The sequence below is a fragment of the Lissotriton vulgaris genome, chromosome 2_1 (genome assembly GCF_964263255.1).
Source record: "Lissotriton vulgaris chromosome 2_1, aLisVul1.2, whole genome shotgun sequence".
Classification (NCBI taxonomy): Eukaryota; Metazoa; Chordata; class Amphibia; order Caudata; family Salamandridae; genus Lissotriton; species Lissotriton vulgaris.
In genome coordinates this window covers 320,649,076-320,677,058 of record NC_141687.1, presented here as the reverse complement: position 1 = coordinate 320,677,058, position 27,983 = coordinate 320,649,076, and the positions used below count along the sequence as shown (strand labels likewise).

Genomic DNA, 27,983 nt, shown 5'->3' with positions numbered 1-27,983 from the left:
TCCCATGCAAAGAGAGTGGCAGGCACTTGCTATGGCTGCCTATGCTCCCTTAAGCCCATCCTTGGCTTCTTTGAGCCTCTCACCCGTCAGATCATAGTCCAGGCCCTGGTCTTATCCCATCTAGACTATTGCAATGCTCTTATGCTTGGCTCCAACTTGACAGTGACAAATAGGCTACAAAGAGCTCGGAACGCCGCCGCCCACATCCTGTTCGCACTTCCCAAACACTGCCACACATCCCGATCCTTCGTTGCCTGCACTGGCTGCCTGTAAAACAACGTATTCAATTCAAGACTCTCTGCCTATTTCACAAAATCCTGTACTGCGTCGGCCCCCAAACCCTGCAAGGACTCTGTTCCTTTTATGCCCCTACGCGTGCTCTCCGCTCGGCGGACCTTTTCCTTGCTCGCACCATCAATATCCGGAGGAGTAGAGCCGGAGGCCGCTCATTTATGTATCTGGCCCCAAAACTCAGGAATTCGATTCCCCTAAGAGCATGGGCCACCACCAACCACATGCTCTTTCGAAAACAAATTAAAACCTGGCTATTTTCTTCCATCTAAGACCCTCTCACTGGCTGTGGATGTTTTGTCATCTGGCATGTCTGCAAGCGCTGGGACGCCCCGTTGCTGGGGTAGCCATGCGCTATACAAACTAGCTTAACATAACATAACAAGGTGCAAGCCTAAAATGTTGTTCTTTCAAAATAAACCAAAACTGGCACTGGACACCAGCCTGGCCTTATCAACAACTACTTTTGTTGAAAGTGCCTCAAACTGCCTGCAACCTACTACGTATCCTGAGGTCTTGTTCCGAATTAGATGCACACTGAACAAAAACATGGAGTACATTGCACAGCAATGATGAGATCATTCTCAAGCCATCAGCCAGCTTTGCAATGCTACAAGAATCTGATGAGATTCCTGGAAGCTTTTGACACCAGAAGAGATGGTTGTCAGTTAAATTAACCACAGCACATGTGCATACTTAGACATTAGCGACCTTCAACGTACAATCAATGGATGACTGAACTGTTTGAGATCCCTTCATATGAAAAGATAACTTACAAACTACAAGACCAGATGGAGATGGAGATATTCCTTAGGGTTTATGCCTCCTTTCTACCCACTGCTGCCACTCTCGCCTTACCCTCCTTTTTAACCTGCTGTGAAATTAGACCACCAAACCCCCACTCATATACGGCAGCATGAACAATACTCATAACCTGTGGGCAGGAGACCCACAGGGGTGCCTGTCAATAGTGCAGCAGGTGCTGTGGCACCAAAGCCCAATGGGCTTGAGGAGGCAGTTAATTGCTGTTTTTTGCTCCCAGACCAGGTGCGAGGGGGCTCAATTTCCTTGCTTGCATTTAGGTGTAATGTACTCTTGCCACCCTTGCTACACCACTGAAGGGACCTTGAGATCCTTTCCCACCTCAATGAAATGTCACCAAGGTGTACCCGAAAATACAATGTCCCACAGGCATAGCTTTACCTAATGATTTACAGAAGCAATTTACAAATGGAAGTGCTGGAGATACTTGATCCATTTCTTTAGGAGAGCAGGAGCGCAGGACTAGGTACGGAGTGCACACCACACACTTCATTTATGACTTTTATAAATTGAATGTCGCTGACTTTTGTTTGACATACAAGTAGGGCCTGCTGCATGTCATGCATTTACCTAATTCACACTGTTATCAATTGGACTGTTTTAATACCATGGCAAGTTTTTTCATTTACAAACTTCCTGTACTCTTTTATTCCCCTCTTACCACACCCCAATGCTGCAAATGTTGTTTACCGTTCAAACTTGTATACTATTATTTGCTAAATATATAGGTTGATTGATTTTTGTATCCTACTGTGCTGTTTTATTAGGTGATGTTTCTGTCACAAAGTCTAAGAAACTGTATTAAGTAGAATGAGAGAATTTTAGGTTAAGCATGTTTTGTGCTCCTGTCTGCAGGCCAAGGCCAGTCATTGAGGTGAACATCAGCCAAGCGTTGAACAAGAGCAGAGAGATCCAATACGAGTTTAACGTAGGTGCCCTCAAAGCATATGGTCTTCCTGGTCTCTTATGTGAAGGTGGGTCTGTCCTCATAAGCTTGTTTTCTATTGTAGATAAATGGAGAGAACCAGTACGGCGCTCAATTGGAATTAACACTTTGGATTCCTGTTATGATAAAAGGCATCAAAGTCACAGTACTAAAGAAGGTGCAGTCTACCCAGGTACAGATTTCCATTCTCTGTTGCCGAAACACGATGTTGGCTAATACATTGCAACATCCCCTGGTTAGGTACTGCTGGGAGTAGGGTTTACTATCATGATAAATAGAACACCAATGGAATTGGGCTTTAAGATATGTCACTCAAGAGTTGGCATCAGTAGCCAATATGGAGGCCCTTCTACTTTTTGCTAATGGTAGTGGCCTACATATATCAAACTTGTAAATTGTGAATACCTATTTGCGAATTCCTGAGAATTGCAATTAGGTAATCGCAATTTCCAATGTATGAAACTCAGTGAGTTTCAGATAGCGATTCCTAGGGGTTCGCAATAACCCTGGGTGTAGTTTGCATAGTAGCGCTACGCGTAGCTACGCGAAGTGCACTGCGCACTACACACGCTACGTGTAGCTACACGAACTGCGTAGTGCTTAAGGGAAAATGCAGTTCGCACTGATTGCACAGTGCCGGATGCTTGTCCGCACTGTGCAATCATTGCAAAAGGCATCTTGCACAGTGCAAGCGGTCGTTTTCTGCCGCTCGAGTAGATTTGTACTGGAGCGGCAGCTTTGTCAATGCGGACTGGTAGTTTCTCATCGTGAGCGGTCGTGAGCATACCCGATCACTCGCAATGAGAAACCTGACCTCCCGTGTTGAGAATCTCACCGGAAGGTTTATTTTCCACCCTCACGAATGGCAACTTGATGTTGCTGATTGCGAAAGAGGAAAAAGTATAGCGGGGATGTTGATTTTGCTAGTTCGCAGTCACCAACTTGACGTTGAGGAACGCAAGCAAGCAAAAAATGCCCGCTACGCATTTTTGCACTGTGCTACGTGCAATTCGCGTAGTGTGTAGTAGTGCACACTATGCACGGTCCGTGAGCGTAGCGTAGTACTACGCCCAGGGTTATTCGCAAATCGCTCTACCTCATTAATATTACCATGTCCGTGATCGCTTTTAAGTAAAGGAGTCTTGTTTTTTGTAAAGCAGACCATTTCCCTTAAAGGACAACAAGATACTTTACAAAAAGTAAAAGGAAAAGTTATCTTTTCATTTTTTAAGAGTAAGCAGTGGTATGTGAGACCACCGCCTTCTCTTACAAAATGCTATAAAAAACATTCACAAAGGGGATGGGGTTCCTTGGGGGCCAATGTTTAGTAAAATTGTACAGCATTCATGCAATTCTCAATGATCAACTGTGGTTATAGAGAAAGCATCTTGGTGGCGGTGATTATCTTGCTAAGCAAAATAGCAATCAATAATATGTTTTCAGGAAAGGAATATGTATTACACAACTATTTTGTTCATCTTATTTCATACAACCATAACAGTTAAACAAGGTAACTTACTAATGTTGGTCAATCTAGTTTTTAAGATGTCTACATAAACATACAGGCCCACGTGTACGAAGCCATTTAGCATTTCTTGACGAGCCAAAATAGTTTCTTAACCACATCGCTGTGGCGGTTATTTTTCCGCTGTGCGGCGTTTTTCGAAAAGCCGCGTTAGATGACGAGCTCAGCTCGTCATCCGCACACGACCACCGTGGCTGATGACGAGCTGAGTTCGTCATCAGCAGCGAAGGGGTTAAAGGGCCGAATCGCTATTTCAGCACGTTAAGAAATGCTAAATGGTCATTTTAGATATACAAAGTGCCAAAACCACTCGCAATTTGCGATTTCCACTCAGTTGAATTCTCAAACTGTGACAGTGATTTAGAAATCACAAATAGGGATGACCTATTTGCGATTCCTATACCACAAGTATGTAGCATTTTCTAAATGCGAATACGACATTTAGGCAATGCTATTACCATTGACTTGAAGTCGATGGTAACCATGCCTCTACGGCATTTGTGTGCTAGAAAATTTGGGGTGCCTCCAGGGGGACCTTAAACCCAGAAGCACCCTTGGCTTTGCATTTCTTAAATTGCAATTTTCTATTAGGAAGCCTCAATTTAGGAAATGCATTTCCTATTTTGCTCATAGGCCAGAATGCAATGGCATTTCCTATTTGTAGGTCCCTAATAACGATTCCTACTTTGTAGGAATCGCTATTAGGGAATCGCAAATTTACTACATATCCTTTTGCATTTCTTAAACAGCGATTCCTGTGGACTCGCTATATGAAAAATGCAAATGGGAAACCTTGTGCAGCTTGGCCACACAGTCAAATTTACTAACTTTTGGTGCAACGCAAACCATTATCAACCAAAGGTGCAGTGTTGCATTGTGTATGAGGGACAGAGAAAAGCAGTGCCATATCTACTAAGACATAGTGCTATTTTTATCTCCCCAGGGGTTGTGGCTCTTTAGGCTGCCATTTACTAATGCCCACACCATTGCTCTATTGGACAAGGGTGTATGTGTTCTGTCCAGCATAGTTTTTGTACTGGATGGATACCCTTCCAGTACAAAGACTATCCTTTGTCATTAAGGAGGCGTAATATTTGGGCACAAATCCCGATCTACAAATATTAGTAGATAGCGGTTTGCATTAATAACTATTGGTGGTTTTATTTGACAGCTCATGTACCACCCAGGTCTCTTGAAGCAAAGTAGAGCAAAGTAGCCCATAGCACTACTTTGATTTACTTTATGCAATGTTCCAACACAAATCAAGGTTTGCATTAAAAATGTAATTGTAACACACATTATGCTGCGTTTGCGTCACCTTTGTAAATTTCCCCCTAATTTTATGCTGTCTTTACTTGTCAGATTTCTATTGCGAATTCCAACAAAAAATGTAACGTCAAATCAGCACAGTACATTGAAAAATGAAGACATTATTGTTATATGTTGTCCTGGATCTTGTCTCTTCAAACCAATAATGTCATCACCTATGTGATTCCTGGTTCTTGTAGGGGGAACCAGGAATGTAGATACATGATATAATTATCATTCTCATGAGGACAGTGTCTAGAGATCTCTATCAAAATCAACAAATGTCTGCTAAAGTAGAAAAGAAAACTTTTATGTAATGTTATATTATTATTATTATCAATAATCCCTTTTCTGCAGGACCTTTTTGTAATCCCATTACAAGATGTTTTGGGGATGTTTATTGTTACCCAGGCCGCTCAGAATGCTCTTTTTGATTTCATTTTTCAGAATTCTACGCAGTGCAACATTACCGATGCAAGTATTTCCCGTTCAGACAAAAGTATTGATTCATTGGTAAGAACAATGTACACATAATTTTAATGCACAAATCTTACACTAAGGATGGCATTCATGCACAAGAAATACATAAGACACCTTGTTTACAGCGTAAACTAATACACAGTATAATTAGAAACTAACTGGCAGATGCATCAACGTAGCCTTTTGCTATTCCTAAATAGCGATTTTTAAGGAATCGCTATTTAGGAATAGCAAAAGCCTATGTTAAAATAGCGATTCCTAAACATTCCTTAATTGCTACTCGCAAATGGCTAGTCGCAATTAAGGAATGCTGTCCCATTCATTCCTATGGGCCTACGGGCCCATAGGAATGTATTGGAGATTGCATGAGCAATTTGTGAGTACCAGTAGGTACTCGCAAATTGCTCATGCAATTTCAAGGGTGCAAGGGTGTCAAAATGACACCCTGTTGCACCCCTGAAATTGATCTATGCACATATGTTGCACACACACATGCCCTAAGAGCATGTGTGTGCGCAGCATGAAACTTTGAAAAATGCACATAAGTGCTTTTTTCAAAGTTTTTGCAAATTATCATGAAGTCCAACTTCATGGTAATTTGCTCCCCCTATTAGCGAATTCGCTATTTTTTTGACTTTCATGCATTGCATTTAAGGAATCTCAATTTGGGATTCCTTAAATGCAATCGCAATTTAAGGAATCTCAATTTAGAGATTCCTTAAATTGCGATTTTTGCATTTGGGATGATGCATCCCAAATGCAAAAATACCGGGAGCAAAGGGGCAGATTCTGAGAATTTGCCCATCTGCTCCCGGTATTTACTTTGATGCATATGCCTGTAAGTTTGTGTCCTTAGCTAGGTGGTGAAAAGGGCTACTGTGGTGCACCCAGGTTTCAAGACCTTGCAACCCTGGACCGGGAAGCGAAGCTGGACCCGATGGGGGCCAGGGTGGGACACCGGGGGCGGGAAGCCTGCCCTGAACCACACTCATTACATAAAGCCGAGGGAGCCAGGATTGGTCCCCAAAGTAGAAGCAAGCCCACCCCAATCAGGGGGCGAGTAGGCAAGGGAGGAGTTAAAAGGGGCCAGTAGGACCCAGGTAAGGCACATATACCCCCCCCCCCCCCATCGCAGCAGAGAGAATGGAAGAATAATCGTGCCACAACATACTAGGAGCTTGGACTGCCACGTTAGAGGACTGCTGAGGACTAGTCTACTGAGCTGGAGGACTGCTGAGGACTACTAAGCCAGAGCTGGGACTGCACTCATTCATCAAGGCATTCAGAGCAGCACAAGGCGGAAGAGCAGGCAGAGGACAACACGAGTGACGCGCTGCCAACCGCTTTTTGCGCCCTTTTTGTGGGAGGAAGGAGAAGAACAACCAGCAGCTGAGCCAGGCCGAGAGAGTACTGCTGTAGCAGGGGTGTCATGGGGGGCAGAGGAAGGCGAGGTCTTAAAGGCACAGGAGCCCGAGGTAATTGACATCGCACGGTCAGGCAGCCTAGAGGAGCGTCCAAGACCCTGGGCAGCGTAAGGAGCGGCTGTGAGCACACGAGCGGCGGAAGACTGCGGACAGCTGTGGGGAATTGGTCGTGGCTCTCAGCTGAGCAATAGGTTCCCGGGTGGCCGCCCGGAAGGAGAAAAAAGGCGCGAACAGCGCAAGGGGTACGATATCCACTGGATTGAAAAGTCGGGAGGAATAACAAAGAGGAAAGCAGCGCGTGGAACCTTTTGGTGTGTATTTTGGTGATCGCAAGCACTATGAGACGATTTGCTTGATTTTGGTTTAATTTGTCACACAAGGCCAACGTCTGGAACCAAACAACAGAGCACCTGGGTGATTTTAAGCATTCTAGGGCTATTGTGCTCGGTTTTCGGTTTTATTTGGCACACAAGACAAGGGATTGGACCCAAACAGCAGAGCACCTGGGGCTCAGCAGTAACAAGTTATCTGAGCAGCAAAGCACCAAACTAGCAACAAAACAGAGTACAACACAGGAGGTGGGCTGGGATGGCTGGCAGGCTGGAGCAACAGGGAGAAAAACACAGCCCCCAGCTCACTTCAGGGAGAACCCAGTGCAACCGGAGACGAAGAAAAAAGGCCAGAAGAGGCGTGGGGTTGATTCAGGGCCTGAACTGGACGATGATTTGCAAGCCACGTTGGATTAGGCCAGGTCTCTGGTTGCCCTGAAGGATCAGAGCTGGGTGAACCAGCAAATCAAGGATGGGGCCCAAGGAAAGGGGAAGAGGCCAAGGCGGGTATTCCCAGCGAAGGCCAGGGGCAAAGGGCTTACAGCCAAAATGGCGGTCCCTGCGAAGGCCAGGTAGGGAGCAGACAAAGGGGTAGAGAACCAAGACCAGGATCAGGAGGGCTGCGTCACCGGAGCAGGAGTCTAATTCGGAGATGGATGGGAGCAGTGACAATGAGGGGTCTGTAGCCAGCACGGTGGCCCCTCAGGAGGGACAAAGGAGATTAGAAAGCAGGGGCGGCAAAGAAAATGGTAAGCATGGTGCGACAAGCAAGCGTGGGAGCGGGCAAAGGGCAGAGAACAGCCAAGGGCAAAACGTAAATATGGGCACTCAGCTAGGGGTGATCAACGTAGCAATGCAAGGATCATGGCCTATGCATCCCCGTGGCAAACAGGGCTAGGGCAAGAGTGGCAGGAGTTCCAGGGCGAGGCCTAGACTGCGGGGCAGCCCATCCTACAGCATGGATACCCTGGTGGCAATAGCCAGGGGTAGGAGCTCCTTTCCCGGGGAACACCCCGTGGGACGCAGGGGGGCAAGGAGGTGGCCCGATGCCTGAGCAAGGGGCAGACAAGGGAAGCCACGCAAAAAAGGCGACAAACAAGGAGTCAGGGGCAGCAAACCAGGTGCCGCAGGGGCTAGGACAATTCAAATGCGAGCAAGACGGCCAAGGGGCCAGACACTAACGGTAAGCCAGCCAGCAAGTACTTCCGCCCTTCCCCAAGCGACCCCCTGTCAACCACAAAGCTGCTAGGGCTGGCCAACCTCATCCCACTAACAGGGAAGGAGTGGATATAGAGAAAGGAGTTCATAGACATCTTTTCACTGTTGGAAGTGCGCCAGGCAGGCCTAGACCTAACATCACAGGACAAGAAGGACGATGATAAGAGGGCCACCTATAAACCCAGGGTACAAATATCAATAGAGGATTGGCTAAAAGCATTCAGAACACTAGCATGCGTATTCATCAAAAAATTCCCACAGAGCTCTGCAGCACTGATCTTATACAAGCAAAAAGTATACAAGGCGCAGCAGCAGTACCAGGGCGAGGCATGTCTAAAATACGACAAGGGTTTTAGGGCGAAGATGCAGGTATGGCCAATCTTGGGTTGGGGCTGTCAGGACATGGAAGGTTTCACGAAACACATGGTAGTGGCCAGGGAAGGGGTCAGCACAAAAGAGAGTAATTTTCGTCCCTACGGGAGTAGAGGCAGATTGAGGGGCAAGACTTCAAGGGGAAGAGCCAGGCCAGTAGTAAAGCAAGTAAGCCGTGTTGGAAATTTGATAAAGACGAGTGCAAATGGGCGGCGTCATGCAGATTCAAACACTTGTGTGGGTCATGCAGGGGATACCATCCCAGCATACACCGTAGACGGGCCGCAGGGGCAGGGGCCACCAAGGATAAGACAGGTGCAAAGAAATAAGGCAGAGCCCCTGCTAATTGGGGGTAACGTTGCGAGGGGCGGGGGACAGACGCTACCGACACCCATAAAGGAAGGCAGACTATTACACTTGGTAAAAGACTATCATAAGAAGACAGACAGACAGCTGCTAGCCAAAGGCTTCACACAAGGCTTCCCAATCCCTTACAACAGACCCAGGGGCGCCTGGGAGAGCCTGAATCTGAAATCAGTGACAGACAATCCTGAGGTGGCAAAACAGAAAGTGGAGAAAGAAGTACAGCTGGGGAGGGTGGCTGGCCCGTTCACTTTCCCCCAATGAAAGATATGGTGGTATCACCGCTCGGCATGGCGCCCAAAAAGGAGCCGGGAAAGTACTGGCTGATCCATCACGTGTCACACCGTGAGGGAGAGTCCATCAATGACTGGTTAGAGCAAGGGACATGCACAGTAGACTATGCATCAGTGGACTATGCAGTAGATCTCATCAGGCAGGGAGGGAAGTTCGCCCTAATGGCAAAATCAGACATAGAATCAGCATTCAGGTTATTGCCGGTCCACCCAGACAGCTTCCACCTATTGGGTTTCAAGCTAGAAGGTCAATACTACTATGACAAATGCTTACCAATGGAGTGCTCGATATCATGCATGCACATCGATGCCTTCATAGCTTTCTGGAGTTGGATCTGGGGGCGCTCACTCCAAAAGGGGGACGGGTCCACTACCTAGATGGTTTCCTCTTAATTGGGAGAGCAGGCACAGGTGAGTGCGCCAACCTTCTAAACAATTTCATAACTCTGGCCCAAGAGCTAAGCATCCCATTAGAACAGGATAAAACAGAGGGCCCAACCACAAAACTGTCCCTCTTAGTAATAGAACTGGACTCCATAGCCGGAACGTGCAGTTTGACACTAGAAAAAGTAGCCAAATTGCGGGACACCATAGGAAGGCTGAGGAGGCAGAAGAAAGCAACGCTGGGTGAAATACAGCAGCTGCTAGGAAAATTGCATTTTGCCATGCGGGTGATCCCCGCACGGCACACCTTTGCAAGACGACTGGCATGGTTGACCAGAGGCATGACACAAAAGCACCACAGGGTCCGCACCATGCAAGGAGTGAGGGAGTACTTGGAGCAATAGGAGAATTTCGGGACAGAATTCAATGGCACCCCAATATGGCGAGACCCGTGGGTGCAGGCAGATGAGCTAGAGCTCTACACGGACTCGGCCGGGGGTTTCGGTTTTGGAGCAATGCTTGAGAACGCATGGGCGGCGGGCCCTGGCCAGCGGCATGTGAGGGCCGGGCTGACCAAGAACATATCCCTATTGGAGTTGCTCCCAATAGTGTTGGCTTTCCACATTTGGCCACAGCAGCTAGCGAACAGGCGGATAATGCTATGGTCTGACAACCCCGAAGTGGTGCAGACAGTTAACACAGGGTCAGCAAAATGCCCGGCGGTGGCATCTCTCCTACGGAAACTAGTCAGCTGCCAGCAAAGGGGCAACATGGCGCATAGGGCAAGACACATCCCAGGGATTGACAACTAAATGGCGGATGGCATTTCTCGTTTTCAGTGGGCGAAATTCCGAGAGCTTGCCCCAGACAGAGTGAGGACCCCAGTGCCAGCAGAAGCGTGGGCATGGGTGGACCTTTGTTGAAGACTCTTCTGAACAATGCACTGGCCCCCAAGAACAGCAAATGTTACCGTACGTGTTGGGAGACATTCATGGCCTGGGCAGGAATAGAAGGGGGCCGGAGGGTTACACGAAAAGAAGTCCTAAGGTTCATTGAGTGGGCTTTCACGTCAGGCAAAATAAAAACCTGGGCCCGGGTGCACTTAAATGCGGTGGCCTACTACTCGAAGATGGATGCAAAGGAAGACCCAACTAGGTCTTTCCAATGCAAAATGGCAATGAGAGGTTGAGGCAGGTTACAACAGGCAAAGAAAGGCGCAAGGTGCCCCATCCATTTTAGCGTGTTGCAGGGGATGTTGGGGGCCCTGGCAGGGTTATGCACCTCAAGGCCTGAAACAAAGCTCTTTAGTGCAGCATTCGCACTAGAATTCTTTGGGGCCTAAAGGGTCAGCCAACTGGTAGCCGCATCAGTAACTGACCCAGGGTCAGCAAGCATCCACAGAGGGCACATAGAGGTAGGCAGTGGAAGCCTTGACATACTGCTGCGACCGTCCAAGACGGACCAGGCAGGAAGGGGAGGATGGACTAGAATACACTGCATTAATGACGCAGCTTGCTGCCCAGTCTGCTTGCTACAAGAATACTTGGGTCCTGGAGAAGACAGCGATGGGCTGCTTTTCAAGCCTTGAGATGGGTCATTCCTTAGCCGCTTCCAGTTCATAGCAGTGATGCGAATGACTCTGGATGCGATGGGCCTCCCAGCAAAAGAGTTTGGTTCCCACTCTTTCAGGATAGGGGTGAGCACCACGGCGGCAGGACTGGGTTTGGATGGTGAGCAGATCGAGGGAATAGGGTGCTGGGCATCTAGCCCGTTCAAGCGTTACGTACGCCCCGCACTGTACTGAGTCTGATTTCTCCCCCCACACCCATTTAGGTCTGAACAATTTGCGCAAGAAGTTATGGATCATAGGGAATTCCTACGTGACATAGGCCCAACTGTGGGCAACGGACAGACGCAAATTCAGTGGGATACGGCTGCGGAACACCCAAATAATCTGTTTGGGGCGCTCGAGAATTAAATGGGCTCAACTGTACCCGCGGTGCGGGAAGCTTCAAGTCAAGGTGGCAGACCGGACTGTGGAAAGTGAGCCCATAATCCTAACGATGCCCAGGCTGCTGGCGCAAACCGCCTCTCAGTTCCCATTCTGAATAATTATCAAATAAAGAGACGGGCGCTGGGAGCAGGAATCAAGAACAGAGTTTATTACTCATGAGGAGAGCATGTCATTTCGGACACGAAACACAGTGTCTTTCGGGAGGTGCTCTAACAAGTGAGCATGAGACTCCGGCTTTTATACATTTGCAGAGCGTTTGATGATACAATCGGGTCAATGTGTCGCAAAAGGGAAACATTCCTATAATCCTCGTGATGATCCTATTCCACATACATTCACAATGGGGACCCTTGACCTGCTGATAAGAGGGGAGGGCAATCATGCAGCTGAGTGTGTCGTAGGATGTGTGCGCCTGATCATGGCCCAGGGGGTGGGGTGGCTAGGCATACAATAAGGGCAGTAAATGGTATCTCCTGGCTTAGGCGATGGCCTCGGACATGTGTGGTCAGCCGGACTCGGGGGTAGGGGTCATCAAAGGAGTGGTATTCATGTCTGCGTGGACAATCGAGCGTGGAGGGAGGGCTCGTCAATAGAGGGGCATTCATGGAAGGGAAGGAGGTGCTGGTCAGGCGCGGCCGTGACTCTCAAGGACAAGGCTTTGCGAAAGAAGAGGGTTTATGGCCTGCTCCTATGAGGAGAAGGAGGGGGGGGGGGGATCAGGGTGCGTGCAGGGCTAGAGTCGCGCAGAGAGAGAGAGAGAGAGAGAGAGAGAGAGAGATCTTATGACCTGTACATGAGAGAACAGGGGCAGTCAGATACAATTGGGGGGGGGGCCGCGTCAGCTGAGGCGAAGGATGCTTCTTCGAGAGGGGAATGGAGAAGGCCTGGGTCAAGCAGGAGGGTTACCTTTCACATCAGGGTCGCGCAAAGGGAGCGGGTTTCATGGCCTATACATGAGAGAGGGGGTGCAAGTTACGCGCAGGAGGGAAGCTGGGGAGTCTAATGGGTAAAAAGGCCATGGTGCCTAGAATGACTGTACACATGCATAGGGGTACGGGTTCTTACTGGCAGGGTGATACGGTCAATAATTTACAGTATCCATGGTGCCCACAGGGAGAGGAGTGGGAGAAGAAGTGAAATGAATGCTGTCTATGTACATCGAATTTGTCAGATTTCACAGTCGCCCCTTTTTACATAGCAGCAATCATTTTTACAGCTGATGACATTACGGGCAGGCAAGCATCGATGACGAATTAGCACTTTGTCGATACTAACATGTGGCGTACAATCATAGACAGTTAAGGTGAAGGGAAGAATGCAGTACATACGAAATTACATTTTCGATATGTTCCTAACAGTTAAACGCATCACATGGCACAAGGCTTTCTGACTTAAAAAATGTGACCAATGAACAGTTTTGACCAGGCAGTTGAGAGCGGAATTTAGTTCAATGTACAGTATTTCTTCGTCACAGTGTCTTTTTATCAGCGAGCCATCACTGGTAGGCTCTAATCCCAGTGGTTGTCGTTGGCGCTGTTGAGCACCGGCGATGGAGCTACGGGTCCAGCTCGGTTCCATCCTCACGCGTTGCAGGGTGCGGTCAGTCCTCTGCTGTTAGACCACAGTCCTGTTCCCTAAACAGTCCATTTGGCGGTGCCTTATGCTCGGCACCTAGAGTTCTATGGCAACACCCTCTTCCCATAAAATTGCAGTTCTTTCCTTTGGCAAAAAGTCACGTGGGAAGGCGGGTGGATGTCGTTCAAACAGTCAATGGGAGAAAGAGTAAGCGGAGTTGGGTCAGAGTTCCTGGGACACACAAAAGGGACCAAGGGAGCAAAGGATAACAAGCAGGCAGGCCCATCAATCGGGCCCAAAGAAGGGGGACGGAGACTCCAGGCACACGTGGGTTAGCAGACGGAGGGCTTCAGGGCAGCCCGTCATGTTTCATTTTCCACGTCGAAAGTGCTGTCTCGTCCGTATCTTGTTGCTCTGCAGCTCCACCTTCGGTCGAGGTCACACGTGTCCCAAGATCTGTAGCCAGGCTGTACGTCACATCCGACCCATCTCCTTCGGTGATCGTGCATCTTTGAATGAGTACAAGACAGTGTTTTAGAAAAATGGCAGAAGAAGATATCTACGCATGTGAATTCCTCCCTCAATTCTTCGCATTTGAGTTCTTATGGTCATTGGTCACAGTCAGAGGTCTATTACCAAGCAGTGCATGTGTCAGCATTCCTACTGGGTTTATGGCAGGTATATTCATTGTCCTATTTATAACTTATGCGAGGATAAATGACATTTCCATCAACTGTGCGTTACATTGCATTCAATATTACAGAGCATTTCCCTTCAGGACTTGGCTAACATTTTCAGACAGGGCGGGGATGCTATCGTCGAGAATCGGGCAAAACAACATTTCCTCAAGGGTCAGCAGCTACCCATGGTCATTATGTTTACACCTGGGACAACGGAAGCGGTTCTATCAAAAAGTGGGGCGGGGATGCTTCAGGCGCTTGCGCTTGGGTGCAAAGGGGTGGGGCAATCGGGGTATTGGGTGTCAATCTAGACGTTGGCGTTCGTCTCTGAAGAACAGACATAGGATGCCATTGACATACAGTTCCCCTAGAAATGGCCTGATTTGGGGGACTTTTAGTCGTCTTACCTGTCCTTTCCTTCTTAGCCAATTCAAGTTCATTCATTTTTGCAGAAAGGAGAGGCAGTAACATGGCAAGATACAGTCATTTTAGTTTTGGTCAATTTCGCTGAACACCTTCGTGTTCAAATACGTATCAAATCGGGGTGGTGCCGGTGGGGCACAATTTTACCAAAAAGATGGACAGAAAATAGGGAGGCTCTCAAAGAGAGTGAGAGTCGTCCGCAGTCTAAACGAGCCATTCGGTACACGTATGACATGTAAGGAGAGAGAGAGAAAGAAGGGTGGAGAGAGAGACGTGTACGAAAATAGGTCATTTAGTGCGTTCACAACACGGAACAGCAAAGGTCAGGTGACCTATAGATACAGACAGAGGGGAGACACAAATTCGTACGTTACATACACACAGACTCAGACAGGGAAGACGGCACATGTATTACACATAGACAAGACATTCACAACAAGACGGGAGACAATTGTTAGTCCACAACATCTGCTTTTTATATATATATCCTACATATCTTTACTATCCTATTTATCTACGTGCTTAGCTCTTTCTGCCTTTCCCCCCTTTTTCTTCTCGTTTGTCACGCCTGTGAGCGTTCCCAATTACCAATACTCACACCTCCGTTGACTGATCGGAAATTAACCTGGTCATGCTAGTTACCCATGGTTGGATCTTAAACCATTTTTCTGTTCCCTCCTGTGGTGGGAAGTTCTCCAGGCTGAGGCAACGGCAAGTATTGATCGGGAAAACAGTCGGACAGCTTGGCTATATCTGCAAGAGTGTGAGAAAGGGAGTAGTGCATTTTGAACATCGGCGACATTTCTAACTTCCTAGACGGGTGGCGCCGTGGCAACCCTTATACGTACAATTTTCTTTTTGTCCTTTCCCTACCTAGTCAAAACGTCCAGTCATTTCATCTAACGCGTTTTTTTCTTAGTCAATTTTATTTTTGTCACTCAGTACCTGTCCAGTCTCTATGTCAGTCCATTCTCTCAGTCGCTATGTCCTAAGGAAGAACAGTCATGTTAAGTCTACGTCTTTTCTTTTAAGAACCTATCGTTATAACGACTTCACACATATTCCCTCTTTTCCTTTTTCGTCGGTGGTCTGACCGTCGCTCTTCCACACTTCAGCCGACGTTCCGACGTGACCTGCAGAAGGGAGGGAAAAGAAGGGGTGGGGGTGGCAGCATTCAAAGTACATCAGCATGTAGTAGCCCGAAAATGCTTTTACTTACCACATACTCGACCCATCTTCACGTACCGCCTTTTTTTACCATCTCGGCGTTTAAGCCCAGATTTGACCAGAGAGGTCAGACAGATAATCGTTGACGATCTGTGCGACATGAGCTACTTGGTCGTAACCTCTTTTGATCGGGTACAAGGGTGGCGGCCAGGTGGCATTTCTGTGGTGTCGTTTCAGGGCTTCTAAAGCACCTTTCCGGCTGCCTGTCACACATAGTGTGGCTGCTAAATATCGGGTCCTTTTTAACCTTTAACCTTCATCATACTTTCTCGTTGCTCATAGTAGTAATTCATTCAAAACTCATTAATGCAATCCGCTACAATGATGCTTTCGTTTCCAAAATACCTTTAATAAAAGAGGGTTGACACATAAATACAGGCCTACAACCCGGTGGGCTAGCCACGGAGCAGATTGGAACTGTGCATGGGAAGAACGAAGCTAGTGGCAGTTCATTGTATAAAGTGCGGCAGTGCAATAAAATCATATTAAACTTTCCTACAGAGCAAGCATGATGCATGTCAGTAATTCATCTTAAATACGTTCATAAATACATCGTCCAATGATCATTCATTTATACCAATTCATTTCCCAACTCATAAACAGTACCCACCCTTAAGTCAATTCATTGTTTAAGCACATACTCAATACCCTTCATATTTACTTTCATTATCCAAACGTTATATATATCTCGGTGCAAAAAGGTTGCGCGATCAGGGTGCAACAAAGTTCATTAAAAACGTCACATTTTGCGTCGGCGCCATTTTGGGTGGGGTCAGGCGAGTTCTAGCATAGTCAGAGTGTCTCTAGTCTCGCAAGGTTGGCCCAGAACTTTCCATTGGCAGTTCAGAAAGTCTCGTGCAATGTGGTTAACAGTCTAACAATATGGACCATGAGTCAAAGAGTGGGAAGGGCGGCAACAATTTTCCTACCGGGTCATTCTGGTGTTCCTCCGGAACTGAACAAGCCTGTGCCGTGGCGGTATCTTAGCCATTTCCGATCCAAGTCTGGTGCCGGCAGGAGCAGCACCGCTGTCGTGGTTCCCGGCGAAGGGGACGGGGGCACCCATGCAGGGGGTCGGGGGCCCCCCGGCTCTTATAGAATCTTCAAGGTCGAGGAGAGGCGATATGGAGCGTGTGCCCGTCCTGGGCAGAGGACCTCTTTTTGATGTTGACCCTTAAGCAAAGAGCGTTGGGGTGTCGCTGGAAGCCTCCACCTGGAGGGAGGTGGGGGAGGGCCGTTCGCGGCATCTCCCCCTTCCAGCGACCCTGCGCCGTTCCCCGGCTCCATAGTTTTCGACACCGGCCATGCCAGCCATTGATGATGGGGGGGGGGGGTGGTCGGCGGCTGAGGCAAGACAGCCCCCCCCCTCCCTTTTTGACATGTGGCGGGACTACCTGATTCTCCAGGGAGCCCGAAATGTGGCGGGACTGCCTGTCACTATGCAAGCGGCGGCGGGCGGTGAATTTGGCATGTGGCGGGACTATCTGATTTGCCGCCGTTCTTGCCTTGGCTTCGGCTCTGGACCAGCAGGCGATGGCATGCGGCGAATTTGAAATGTGGCGGGACTACTTGATTCGCTGTCGTTTCGCCTTGGCTCCGGCCCTCAACAGGAGCCGGATCGGGTGAGAGAGAGGGGTGGTCGGCGGCCGAGGCAAGACAGCCCCCTCTCTCCCCGCGGCCTGCAGGGCGGCAGAAGGGAGAAGACGGAGAGGTCCTTGTCATCCTTTTTGGACCGCCTGCCCAACATCGTCTCCTTCTGACCGTGGGCAGGCGAGTCCCTCGTGCCTCCAGGCCTCGCCTTCCGGATGGGCGTAACCGCGGGCCTGTTGCACTTCGGGAGCTTCCGGAATGGGGGTAGGTACCTATTGAGTTGTTTCTATTTCATGTGACCGTTATTTGGGCGTGGTGGGCAATGAGGCAGACATGTTGGGAACAGGAACAGGCAGTGAAGCCTAGCTACCTCGTGGCTATGTTCTGATATCGAATCTTTTCGCCATTTTACATTTCTTATTACGAACTACTTCTAATGTTTCTTATTTTTGGTGAAGTCAAAAGCTCATCAGGGGGTTACTGACTTAGCCTGATTTCTTTTTATTTTTCTTTCTCTTCCTTAGCGTGTTTCGAGCTAAAGCTTTCTGTTAGTAGGGAACGGTGATCACTTCATATTTTTATGTGTCCTTTTCACTAGGGGGGGTACATCTGGACGGACCTAGACGAGTCCCCTCCAATAAATGGTCCGGGGTGGAACGAGATTATCGATCAAAAGGGGAACATATATTCCTTCATTAGGGTATCATCCTGGACAGACCGAGCGATGTACTTCCACTTACTAGGGTAGCCTCCTGGACGGACCAGTCGGTCTATTTCTACTAAATGGCCCATGAGTAGAGAGCATATGTCCTCCATAAGAGTAGTCTCCTGGGCGGACCATGCGAGCTACCCCACAATAACCAACCAGTGGGGAGTGGGTAGGACTGACGAATTCACAAAGGGGCATAACCTACCCTTTTCTACTTGCAAAGACTAGACAGAGTGTTTCTATTTTACGTTGTTTGCAAATAGAAAATACCTCAAACGAAACAATTCCTGGAACAACAATGTCCAGGCAACCAACCAATCAGTGGGGAGAAAAACAGGCATGACGGATTACAACGGGGACAAATGTCTGCATTACCTGCCCTTCGCTATCCATAAAGGGAACAGAATATTCCTATTCATCTCTGTTTGTGGACAGGGAAGATCTCAAAGAGCAACAATCGATTATTAATCGATTTCAAACAATCAGTGGGGGGAAAAGTAGGCATGACGGATTACAACGGGGACAAAAGTCTGCATTACCTACCCTTCTCTATCTGCAAAGAGGGACGACGTTCCTATTCGCCGCTGTTTGTAAACAGAGAATGTCTCGTTCTCACAAGAGAACCAATATGTCAAGTAGCCCTCAAAGCTAAATGAACCAATACCAACCAATACAATATCAGTATACAAATACCGATTTCAATACAAACAATCAATCAATCAGGTGGACAGGGCCACCCTACCAATCAGGTGTAAAAACACCCTACTTAATCTTACCCGGACCGGACCATACGGACAGTTTTCGACTCCTTCCTCCAGCGCCCGATCGTTCTCTTACTCCATGTAGCATTCCTGTGGGTTTCCAGTCAGGACAATAGGTCACTCAAGAGAGGTCCGTTCAGAATTGGTGAAGTTCTGTCGATCGGCAGCCGGGCTAGGGCCCTCTCAAGGCAGGCATACCCCGATCATTTTAGACGTTCACTTTTTTGTCTGGATCTCTCTTACCGAACCCTATGTCACTGATGGGCCCCACGTTGGGCGCCAATTGTGGAAAGTGAGCCCATAATCCTAACGATGCCCAGGCTGCTGGCGCAAACCGCCTCTCAGTTCCCATTCTGAATAATTATCAAATAAAGAGACGGGCGCTGGGAGCAGGAATCAAGAACAGAGTTTATTACTCATGAGGAGAGCATGTCATTTCGGACACGAAACACAGTGTCTTTCGGGAGGTGCTCTAACAAGTGAGCATGAGACTCCGGCTTTTATACATTTGCAGAGCGTTTGATGATACAATCGGGTCAATGTGTCGCAAAAGGGAAACATTCCTATAATCCTCGTGATGATCCTATTCCACATACATTCACAATGGGGACCCTTGACCTGCTGATAAGAGGGGAGGGCAATCATGCAGCTGAGTGTGTCGTAGGATGTGTGCGCCTGATCATGGCCCAGGGGGTGGGGTGGCTAGGCATACAATAAGGGCAGTAAATGGTATCTCCTGGCTTAGGCGATGGCCTCGGACATGTGTGGTCAGCCGGACTCGGGGGTAGGGGTCATCAAAGGAGTGGTATTCATGTCTGCGTGGACAATCGAGCGTGGAGGGAGGGCTCGTCAATAGAGGGGCATTCATGGAAGGGAAGGAGGTGCTGGTCAGGCGCGGCCGTGACTCTCAAGGACAAGGCTTTGCGAAAGAAGAGGGTTTATGGCCTGCTCATATGAGGAGAAGGAGGGGGGGGGGGATCAGGGTGCGTGCAGGGCTAGAGTCGCGCAGAGAGAGAGAGAGAGAGAGAGAGAGATCTTATGACCTGTACATGAGAGAACAGGGGCAGTCAGATACAATTGGGGGGGGGCCGCGTCAGCTGAGGCGAAGGATGCTTCTTCGAGAGGGGAATGGAGAAGGCCTGGGTCAAGCAGGAGGGTTACCTTTCACATCAGGGTCGCGCAAAGGGAGCGGGTTTCATGGCCTATACATGAGAGAGGGGGTGCAAGTTACGCGCAGGAGGGAAGCTGGGGAGTCTAATGGGTAAAAAGGCCATGGTGCCTAGAATGACTGTACACATGCATAGGGGTACGGGTTCTTACTGGCAGGGTGATACGGTCAATAATTTACAGTATCCATGGTGCCCACAGGGAGAGGAGTGGGAGAAGAAGTGAAATGAATGCTGTCTATGTACATCGAATTTGTCAGATTTCACAGGACGTGATGGTGGTCCACCTGGGAGGAAATGACTTGGCGGCCTTGGGTAGGCAGGGGTACCAAGGGAGAAAGATGCAGGGCCTCAGCCTCAGGAAAGAGAGTAGATGCTCAAGTAATGTCCTTGCGAAGCAGGGAGGGCCCTTGAAAGGGTACAGGGCGAGCGGAACGCCACATGCAGCCCAGGTAGGTCCAGACGAACACCCTCCAAGTCAGTAGCAAGTTGAGGCTTAGACCCATAAATCGAAGGCCCAGACAGAGGGTCCCTCCCCTCCCCTCCCGGGAAATTGAGGAGGCTGGGTTCATACAACGAGCAAAACAAGGGCAAAGACCAGTAAATGTAAATGTTTAGCACAGATACTAAACAAGAAGAGGTTATGACCTTGAACATTGGAAATGTATAAACATGTGATTTTTAATAAACTGCGACCTGTTCTGACACCAAAGCATGCTTGTCAGTGGTGATTTAAGGAAGTACAGGAACGCAGTTTGGTGGGAGGGGGCAAGAAAGGGGAGTGGGTTGTGGCTGGAGCACTTTTAAAGCTGGTGAGCAGAAGCAGGCAGAGAATGTGAGCTGAAGCAGGCACAGACTGTGTATGACTTTACGGTCTCTGGAAAGCACAAGGACATATGCTCACCATCACGCAAAATGTATATTAATCTTTGTTAATAGTACATCCTTCTGCGTACAAAATACCATAAAGTGAAGAAATACTAGATAAACTCCAAAAGGAAGCAGTGTGTCAAGAAAATAAAAAATAAAAGGTAGGGCCATATTATCAAGAACAGGCGATAAAATTATCGCCGCTTTATCGGCAGGAAACTGCTGCTAAAGCGGCGATAATGTGCTTGATAATACGCCCTTATCAATTCCCATAGCAGCCTAGGTTAACACCAGTACCTAGGCTGCTATGGGAATTCACAAGGACATATTATCAAGCCCATTATCGCCGCTTTAGCGGCAGTTTCCTGAAGATAAAGAGGCGATCATTTGATTGCCTGTTCTTGATAATATGGCCCGTAGAGACTACGGGGCAGATAAATATGAAAGTTGCTGCTTCTGTCGAAAGCTGCTGTGCCATGCTGAGCTATTTTTGCATCTTTCCTAAAACCCATAGGAGGGCTAGCTCGATGTTTATGGTGTGTGCAGGGTCCTGCTCCCCAGCAACGTGCTGAACTCTGAACGGGAGCTCGCCCACAGAATGGCGCACTGCTTTAAATTCAATGGCATTGATGGAAGTTTTTGACAATTTCAAATTCTCACTAAATTGGTATTAGATAATTTCAACAGACGAATAACAGGAGCGTTTGTTTGCAGTATGGGAGTAGTTGTGGCACATGGGAAGCTTCCGGGATTGGCTGCTTCGTTCTGCTCCAATTGAAGAAGACCTTGCAAAAATATACTTGATGTGGCAAATCAAACTATGAAAGAACGAGGAAAGCGATTTATTGCACGAATTGTTGGGAGGCTAAATAAATGTGGTGCTAGGCCTCCTCGGGTACAGATTTTCAACTTAGATGACTTTGGGTTTACTCTTTGGGTACACTGCTGAATAGTTAAATTTAGAACCACCTTATAAGTGCTTTGATGGAACAGGTGGTATTTAGCGTTTCCGATAAACTGTGATGTCCTGGGTTTGACATTTTTCAGGTGCAATAAATAACACTGATTCCAAGCATTTTCCCTTTAATGGGGAATAACATGCGGATTTTGATGCTAACTTCACCGAAATCTGCATGTGTTTGTAAATACCAGACCTTGTTCCTCTATTACATTTTGGGAGGTTTGCCATCCTGACATTTAACTCTGGGGGCAGATTTACTAAGATTTTACACTGTGTTTGCGTCACAAAAGGGACTCAAATCGGTGCAAAATCAATTTGTCTGATTTTAACCTTAAAGTAAGACTAATCTGCATATGCTTTGCTTTGTATTACTTAGCGCCAAGGGGTGTATCATGGGTGGAGCATGGGCGTTCCCATGCAACCACCCAAAGTTTCTGATGCTAAACCCAATTCACTAAAGAAATTAGGCATGGTTTAGCGTCAGAAAATAACGCACCCTTCAACCAGGCGCTATCAATGAGTAAAGCTTTTTTTGCCTTCAATTTGTGACTTCGCATGTGTACTGCACTGCACAGCGCACATACAAAGTGGGAAACGTTTAAAATTAGTCTAAACATAGTATTTAGTACTGGTAGGATATCCTTCCAGTAAAAAACCTATGCTTGACTCACAGAGACACCCTTGCATGATGGCGCAAAGGTGTCTCTGTGGCGCCGGCACTAGGGAAAGGGGAGGAGAGTGCCATATTTCAATACATTTTGCTCTCTCCTGCTCTCTCCTCGCACAAAATTTGCGGCTGTTGCACTGCGCTGCGTGAGAAATTAGTAAATCTGGCCCTGAATGTGAACAAACATCTGCATGCACAGGGATCGCAAATTACAAGGGCACTTGGAATCAGACCCTTGGTGTTATGAGATAACAGTGATCTAGAGGACGAGGATCACAAAAATATATAATGCTATTCCACTGTCTGCCAAGATGCACAGTATATTGCATGCTATATATTTTTCTTGAATCTTTGGCTGAGAAAGTGCCTCTATGGGAAATCAAGGAAGCCATCTTCAATAAATGTAGTTTTCTCCCTAAAAAAAGCTGGCACTGTCTGGACTTGCCTTGGCATTTTATAAGGGATGTATATGCAACTGACGTTTGAAAGTTTGTTCAAACAATCAAACTCTGCATCATTTGTATGTACTTCAGGCCGGCCTTACTACTGCAGACAATCTGCTATTATGGCAGATATTATGTTACAACCCATAACATTGGGTTCAGGAGGTGGAACAAGGGTGGTCCGAGGTAAGGGAACAGGTAGGGGGAATTTTGGGAAAGTCCTACTATTGTTATTCCCATTGGGTTTTCGCATTCATTTTTGACATTTAAGTTAGTACTAACAGTACTGGAATATGTGAGCCAGTTATTTGGGAAAGACCCTCATACTTACAAATGGTGTAAGGAACTTATATCCCCACAAGAGGACATTTCCATACCGACACTTAGCCTTAGGTTAGCTGCCTCTATAGAACTGATCTCCGACGAGACAGATAAATGCAGTTTGAGTGGCGCGTGCCGTGTCTGCAGGTCAGTTGGTAATCTGTCCAGTGTTTTAATTCCAGCCCTGCAACACAGGTACCTGTCAAGCCGTGAAGTGCGCCATCGTGACCAGCAAGGAAGACATTATCTTGTTTGCAGAGATGGATTTAGAGGCTCTTCAGCAGGTAAAGTGTGGACATCTAGTTTTATAATATATCTGATATTATGCACCAATGTATAATCATAGCTGTTCCCTCCACCTGACTCTTTGGCATTTCTTTTACCCTTACCTGTAAATTCAGAATAACGCTGCAATTCGTCAAAATAATGTAGGTTTCAGAAGTTTCAAGGGGGCATATTTACAAGCCTCTATCGCCACCATGGTGTCACTTTTAGTGACGTTGTAGTGGTGATAGGGGCTTCACCTCATTTACAAGGCAACGTTAAGCCACTTAGCGTGGCTTAACACTGCCCTGTAAATAAGGCCCCCTTTCACGCTGTACTTAGCGTGAAAGGGGAGGGCAAAGGGTATCGTGGTAGGTGTTCCACTGCAACATCCATTGATTTTGACGCTGCCCCCTATTTACAAGGGTGGCATGCATGGCACAAAGAAACTGCAAATTGCCATTGATTGTTTATGTGCAGGAAGGTGACTGTTTCTGCACATAAACAATCAAAAAAAGAAAAAAATGACGTTTTACAACTTCTATGTGAGGTTCCGTGACAATTGTAAGTGGTGCTGTCGACTCGCACAAATATGGTCGAGTCTGATATCTATGAACCGCAAATGACGAGTTTAGTAAGTGTGCGCAGTTTCGCTGCGCTAACCTAAACTGTTCGTCTGTTACGTGGGTATTTCTATCTGTACCCACGGGTTCCATCTTAGATACGGCATCCATTTTGTCTCTTGCCCTCAAGTAGCCAGCGAACGGACGATGTCCGCTTCGCGACCCTGGGACTCCCAACATATTTGCGGAAGACACATGTCCTTTGTAAATGTCTTTATGACGAGGGGGATGTTACTGTAAGGCAGATGGCGCCGCTCGAGGCTCATCTTGCCGCACGGACTTATTGTCTCAGCCGTGCATCTCATTAGGCACGTCCCTTTGATGCCTGTATCTCGTATTTCCCGATACCTCCCCTTTTACACCCTTTCCGATCTCCCCACTGTCTCCGTCTTCCTCTGCACCTGTCTTTGTTCCTATTTCGATCTGTTTTACTACCGATTGGAATGCACTAATGTTGGGAAGATGGGTTTCTACAGTTGGGAACCACCAAATGTTTCCGCAATTATGATCCGGACCTCATGTGTTTGAAAGCGACCAAAGCGACCCCTCTGGGGAATAATGGTGGGAACCGGGTTGTAAACTTTTGTGTACCATGTTGTCTTATGGGTAAAAACTGTATAAAAGGAGCGATCCACAGAACCAATTTGAAGCAGTCTCCCCAAGTTGCACGTGTGTTGCTTGTCGTGACTTCTGTATTCCCTGCAGTAAATAAACCTTGAATCTTTGACGCCGAAGGAAGTGTCCCGTGTCTCTGTGATTCGTACGCCGGAGCAGGTTACCCACGAAGGTTTCAGGTGTTGTGCCCTGGCACCGCTGGGTCTTAAAGAACCCAGTCCTTCAGTTGGCGCCCAACGTGGGGCTGCATCAGTGGTACCGGTCCAAGCCCGACGATCGTGAGGAACTTCGTGTGAAATCTCCGAGGGAAGGTGCACTCCGCTTCATCGATCCTGTTGTCGAAATAAGTGGCCCGAAGACTTTTCCCGCGAAGATTCCCGCCTCCTGACGGCTGCGACGGACTGCTGCCCTGACTGTAGACCTGTTTTGGCGCTTGGCGTAGACCTTGGTATAGCGAGACGATAGACGGGCCTTCCTGGTGACGCCATTGATCTTTGAGTTAAGTATTTGTGGGTCGCTCCCATAGTTCTTGGTTGTTGACACTTTAGCGAGTGTTTTTGTTGTTAACGCTGTGTGAGTGTTTTTGTCGGTGACACTTTGCTAGCGTTTTGTTGTTGTGTTGTTTGACGACTGCAGCCGCCAAAAACCGAGGGTTTTGTTCTTTGCTGGGACTTGGTAAATCCCGTAACCCTGAAGTTTGTGAAACTCGGCTAGTGTGCAAGATGCCTGGTCGTAGTACTTTGTTTAGTTGTTTCAGACTTTGTGGTACGGATTCCCGACTGGAGGACTCGTGTCCGATACCTCCGGTTGGAACTCCCACTTATGAACTATATAGCAAACATGGACTAGGTCCGATTACCTTTAATGATTACTGGATTACATATACGAAGAAGGACGGCGACCTTCGTTGGCCACCTCATGGTAGCTTCGAGGCGCCGATTTTAGATAATCTAGAGATTAAATTGTTCGAAAGAAAGTCAAGGCCGGCCATGTTTGATGCCTTTCGGTTGTGGCGCAAAGAAGCCCGACAGAAAGAAATCAGACAGAATAAACGAAATCAGCGAGATAATGTTGCTACCATAGTGAAGAAAGCAGAGCAGTTCCAACATGATAAGGAGGTTAAGGATAAGGAAGTGTTTGACAGACTACAGCGTATGACCGTAGATAAATGTTATCCCGCTCTGCCTACGGAGTCGGACAAGAAGGAAGAGCCAGTTGAGGATCCTTTAATGTCTTATCTTATGAAGTCGCCACCTCCGTACGTACAGGGTACCGCAGCTGCAGCTCCTGTGGTTCCTGCCGTACCTGTTCCTCAGCCTGTTCCTCAGCCTGCACCCGCTCTTCCGACTGTTCCTGCTCCTTTGCCTGTTTCTATCCCTACTGCTCCTCCACTTCCACATACTCCTGCTCCCGCTGCTGCTCCTGTTTTGTTAACTCCTGCTGTCGCTACTGTTTCTACTCCTTCTCTTGTTAGTCCTGTGTCGTATCTTTCCCCTTCTACTCGTAGTCGTAACTCTCCCCTTGCTGCTAGTTTCTTTCATTCGCTTGGGCCTGTTCATGGGTCCGCTAACTCCGATGGTCCTCAGAGACGTAGTCAGCTTCCTGGAAACAGAGAACGTGTTGCGCTATATAATATGGCGATGGGTTGGATGGTAAACCCTCTTAGAAATCCACCCCGTGTTGTTCTCGAAACGTTTTGTCAATTTAATATACCTACCCAAAGATACGTGTTTAATGAAATGTGTAAGTTCCTTCGCGATCAGATATCGGCTGATGCGCCTGACGAGGTGCTCACCGCTCTGTCTGAGCTTCAGCTTCAGTTCGCAAATGGGCTGATAGTGGATACTAATGTTCGACGTGCTATTGAGCGGTTGCTATCTCTTCGCCCCGCTCCAATACCTCATGCATTGTTTGTCGAGGATATTGAGAAACAACCAGATGAGTCTGGCCAATACCCCATGCGAGAAGTTCCACCGGTTTGGATACCACCTAATCCTAATGCTCAACCTCCGACGACAGTGGGACATTTCCAGAGAGTATGGATACATCTCCCATGGAAACGCTCGGAAGTGTTACAGGTGAAGCAATCTCTGCCTGATCCGCGCAAAAATCCTACAGGGTATTACAAGGAATTATCGCAGCTCGTAGATGCTACGGTAATGAATCTTTCCGATATCGATATGTTGTTCGGTAATGTCGTACCGCAACCGGTATGGGCTAAGATTCGGCAGGAGGATCATCAGAATGAATTGGGTGGTGATTGGAATGCCATTGTAGCGGCAGATGCCGGACAAGTTGGGGGTGCTAAACCCGACCAGCTGATTACTGCTCTTCCCCAGCGAATAATTACATTAATGAAAACTCTTATGCCAGCTATGAGGGTAAATTGGGACAAACTGTCAGCTTGCAAACAAAAGAAAGACGAGAGTGTTTCCGACTTCTTTACGAGGTTCGAGGAAGCATTCATTGACCATAGTGGACAGGATATGGGTACCGAGGGTGGTCAGCGATTGTTTGTGGATAAATTTGTTTCGAACTTATTGCCCGATTTGAGCAATAAATTAAAGAATTCGGAAAGTGCATGGGCCGTTTCTACCTCTGCTCAGATATTGGCTACGGCACAATATTATGAGAATAGAGAGAAAGAAGAGAATGACCGTGCTGATAAAAAGACGAAAGAGCTAAATACTAAAGTGTTGCTTCAACAAGCATATCCTCCGCGTTCAAATCAGAATGCACCCCAGCAGAATAGATCGCAGCCGCAATCGAATCGATCGCAGCCGCGTAATGATTCCTCCTCCCAAAGATCGTCGTTAGGATACAATCAATGTGCTTATTGTAGACAGGAGGGACACATTAAATTCAATTGCCCTGTTTTAAATGAACGTAATAGTGGTAACTCCTCTAGAGGGGGTCGTGGTGGTTCGCAGCAGGCATCACGTGGTAGGGGTCGTGGTGCTCAGAACGATCGCTCAGACAACTCATCTAATAATAATAATTGTTTTGATCAACGTGGATCATCGCAAGGACGATCTGCGCAGTATAATGTAGACGATTATTACGTCGATCAGGGGACTGACGACAGTAATTACTAGGACAGCCTAAGACAAGGAGAGGGAGTGGTATCAGTTCCGGTTGATCAGAAAGGGCCTTACGTCGCAGTTGCTACATCGGGCGTCGTTGAGCCTTTTCTGTTGGACACTGGTGCAGCGAAAAGTTCCATACAGCATTCGAAACTCCCTGGCGCACCTTTGTCTGGCTTAACAAATGTTTCTGTTGGATTCTCTGGCGCCCCCGTTAGCAATCCAGTTTCGCGCCC

At 47.7% G+C, this 27,983-nt stretch overlaps 1 protein-coding gene across 1 annotated transcript in view; it reads left to right on the top strand.

Annotated features, from left to right (window-relative positions):
* ITGAE (integrin subunit alpha E) overlaps positions 1-27,983 on the top strand; it is a 771,961-nt gene that overhangs the window by 688,783 nt on the left and 55,195 nt on the right. Inside the window, exons 26-29 of the mRNA XM_086955032.1 lie at positions 1,969-2,041; positions 2,124-2,231; positions 5,340-5,405; positions 23,345-23,446. Coding sequence (XP_086811158.1) covers positions 1,969-2,041; positions 2,124-2,231; positions 5,340-5,405; positions 23,345-23,446 — 349 coding nt within the window. The remainder of the gene's footprint in view (positions 1-1,968; positions 2,042-2,123; positions 2,232-5,339; positions 5,406-23,344; positions 23,447-27,983) is intronic.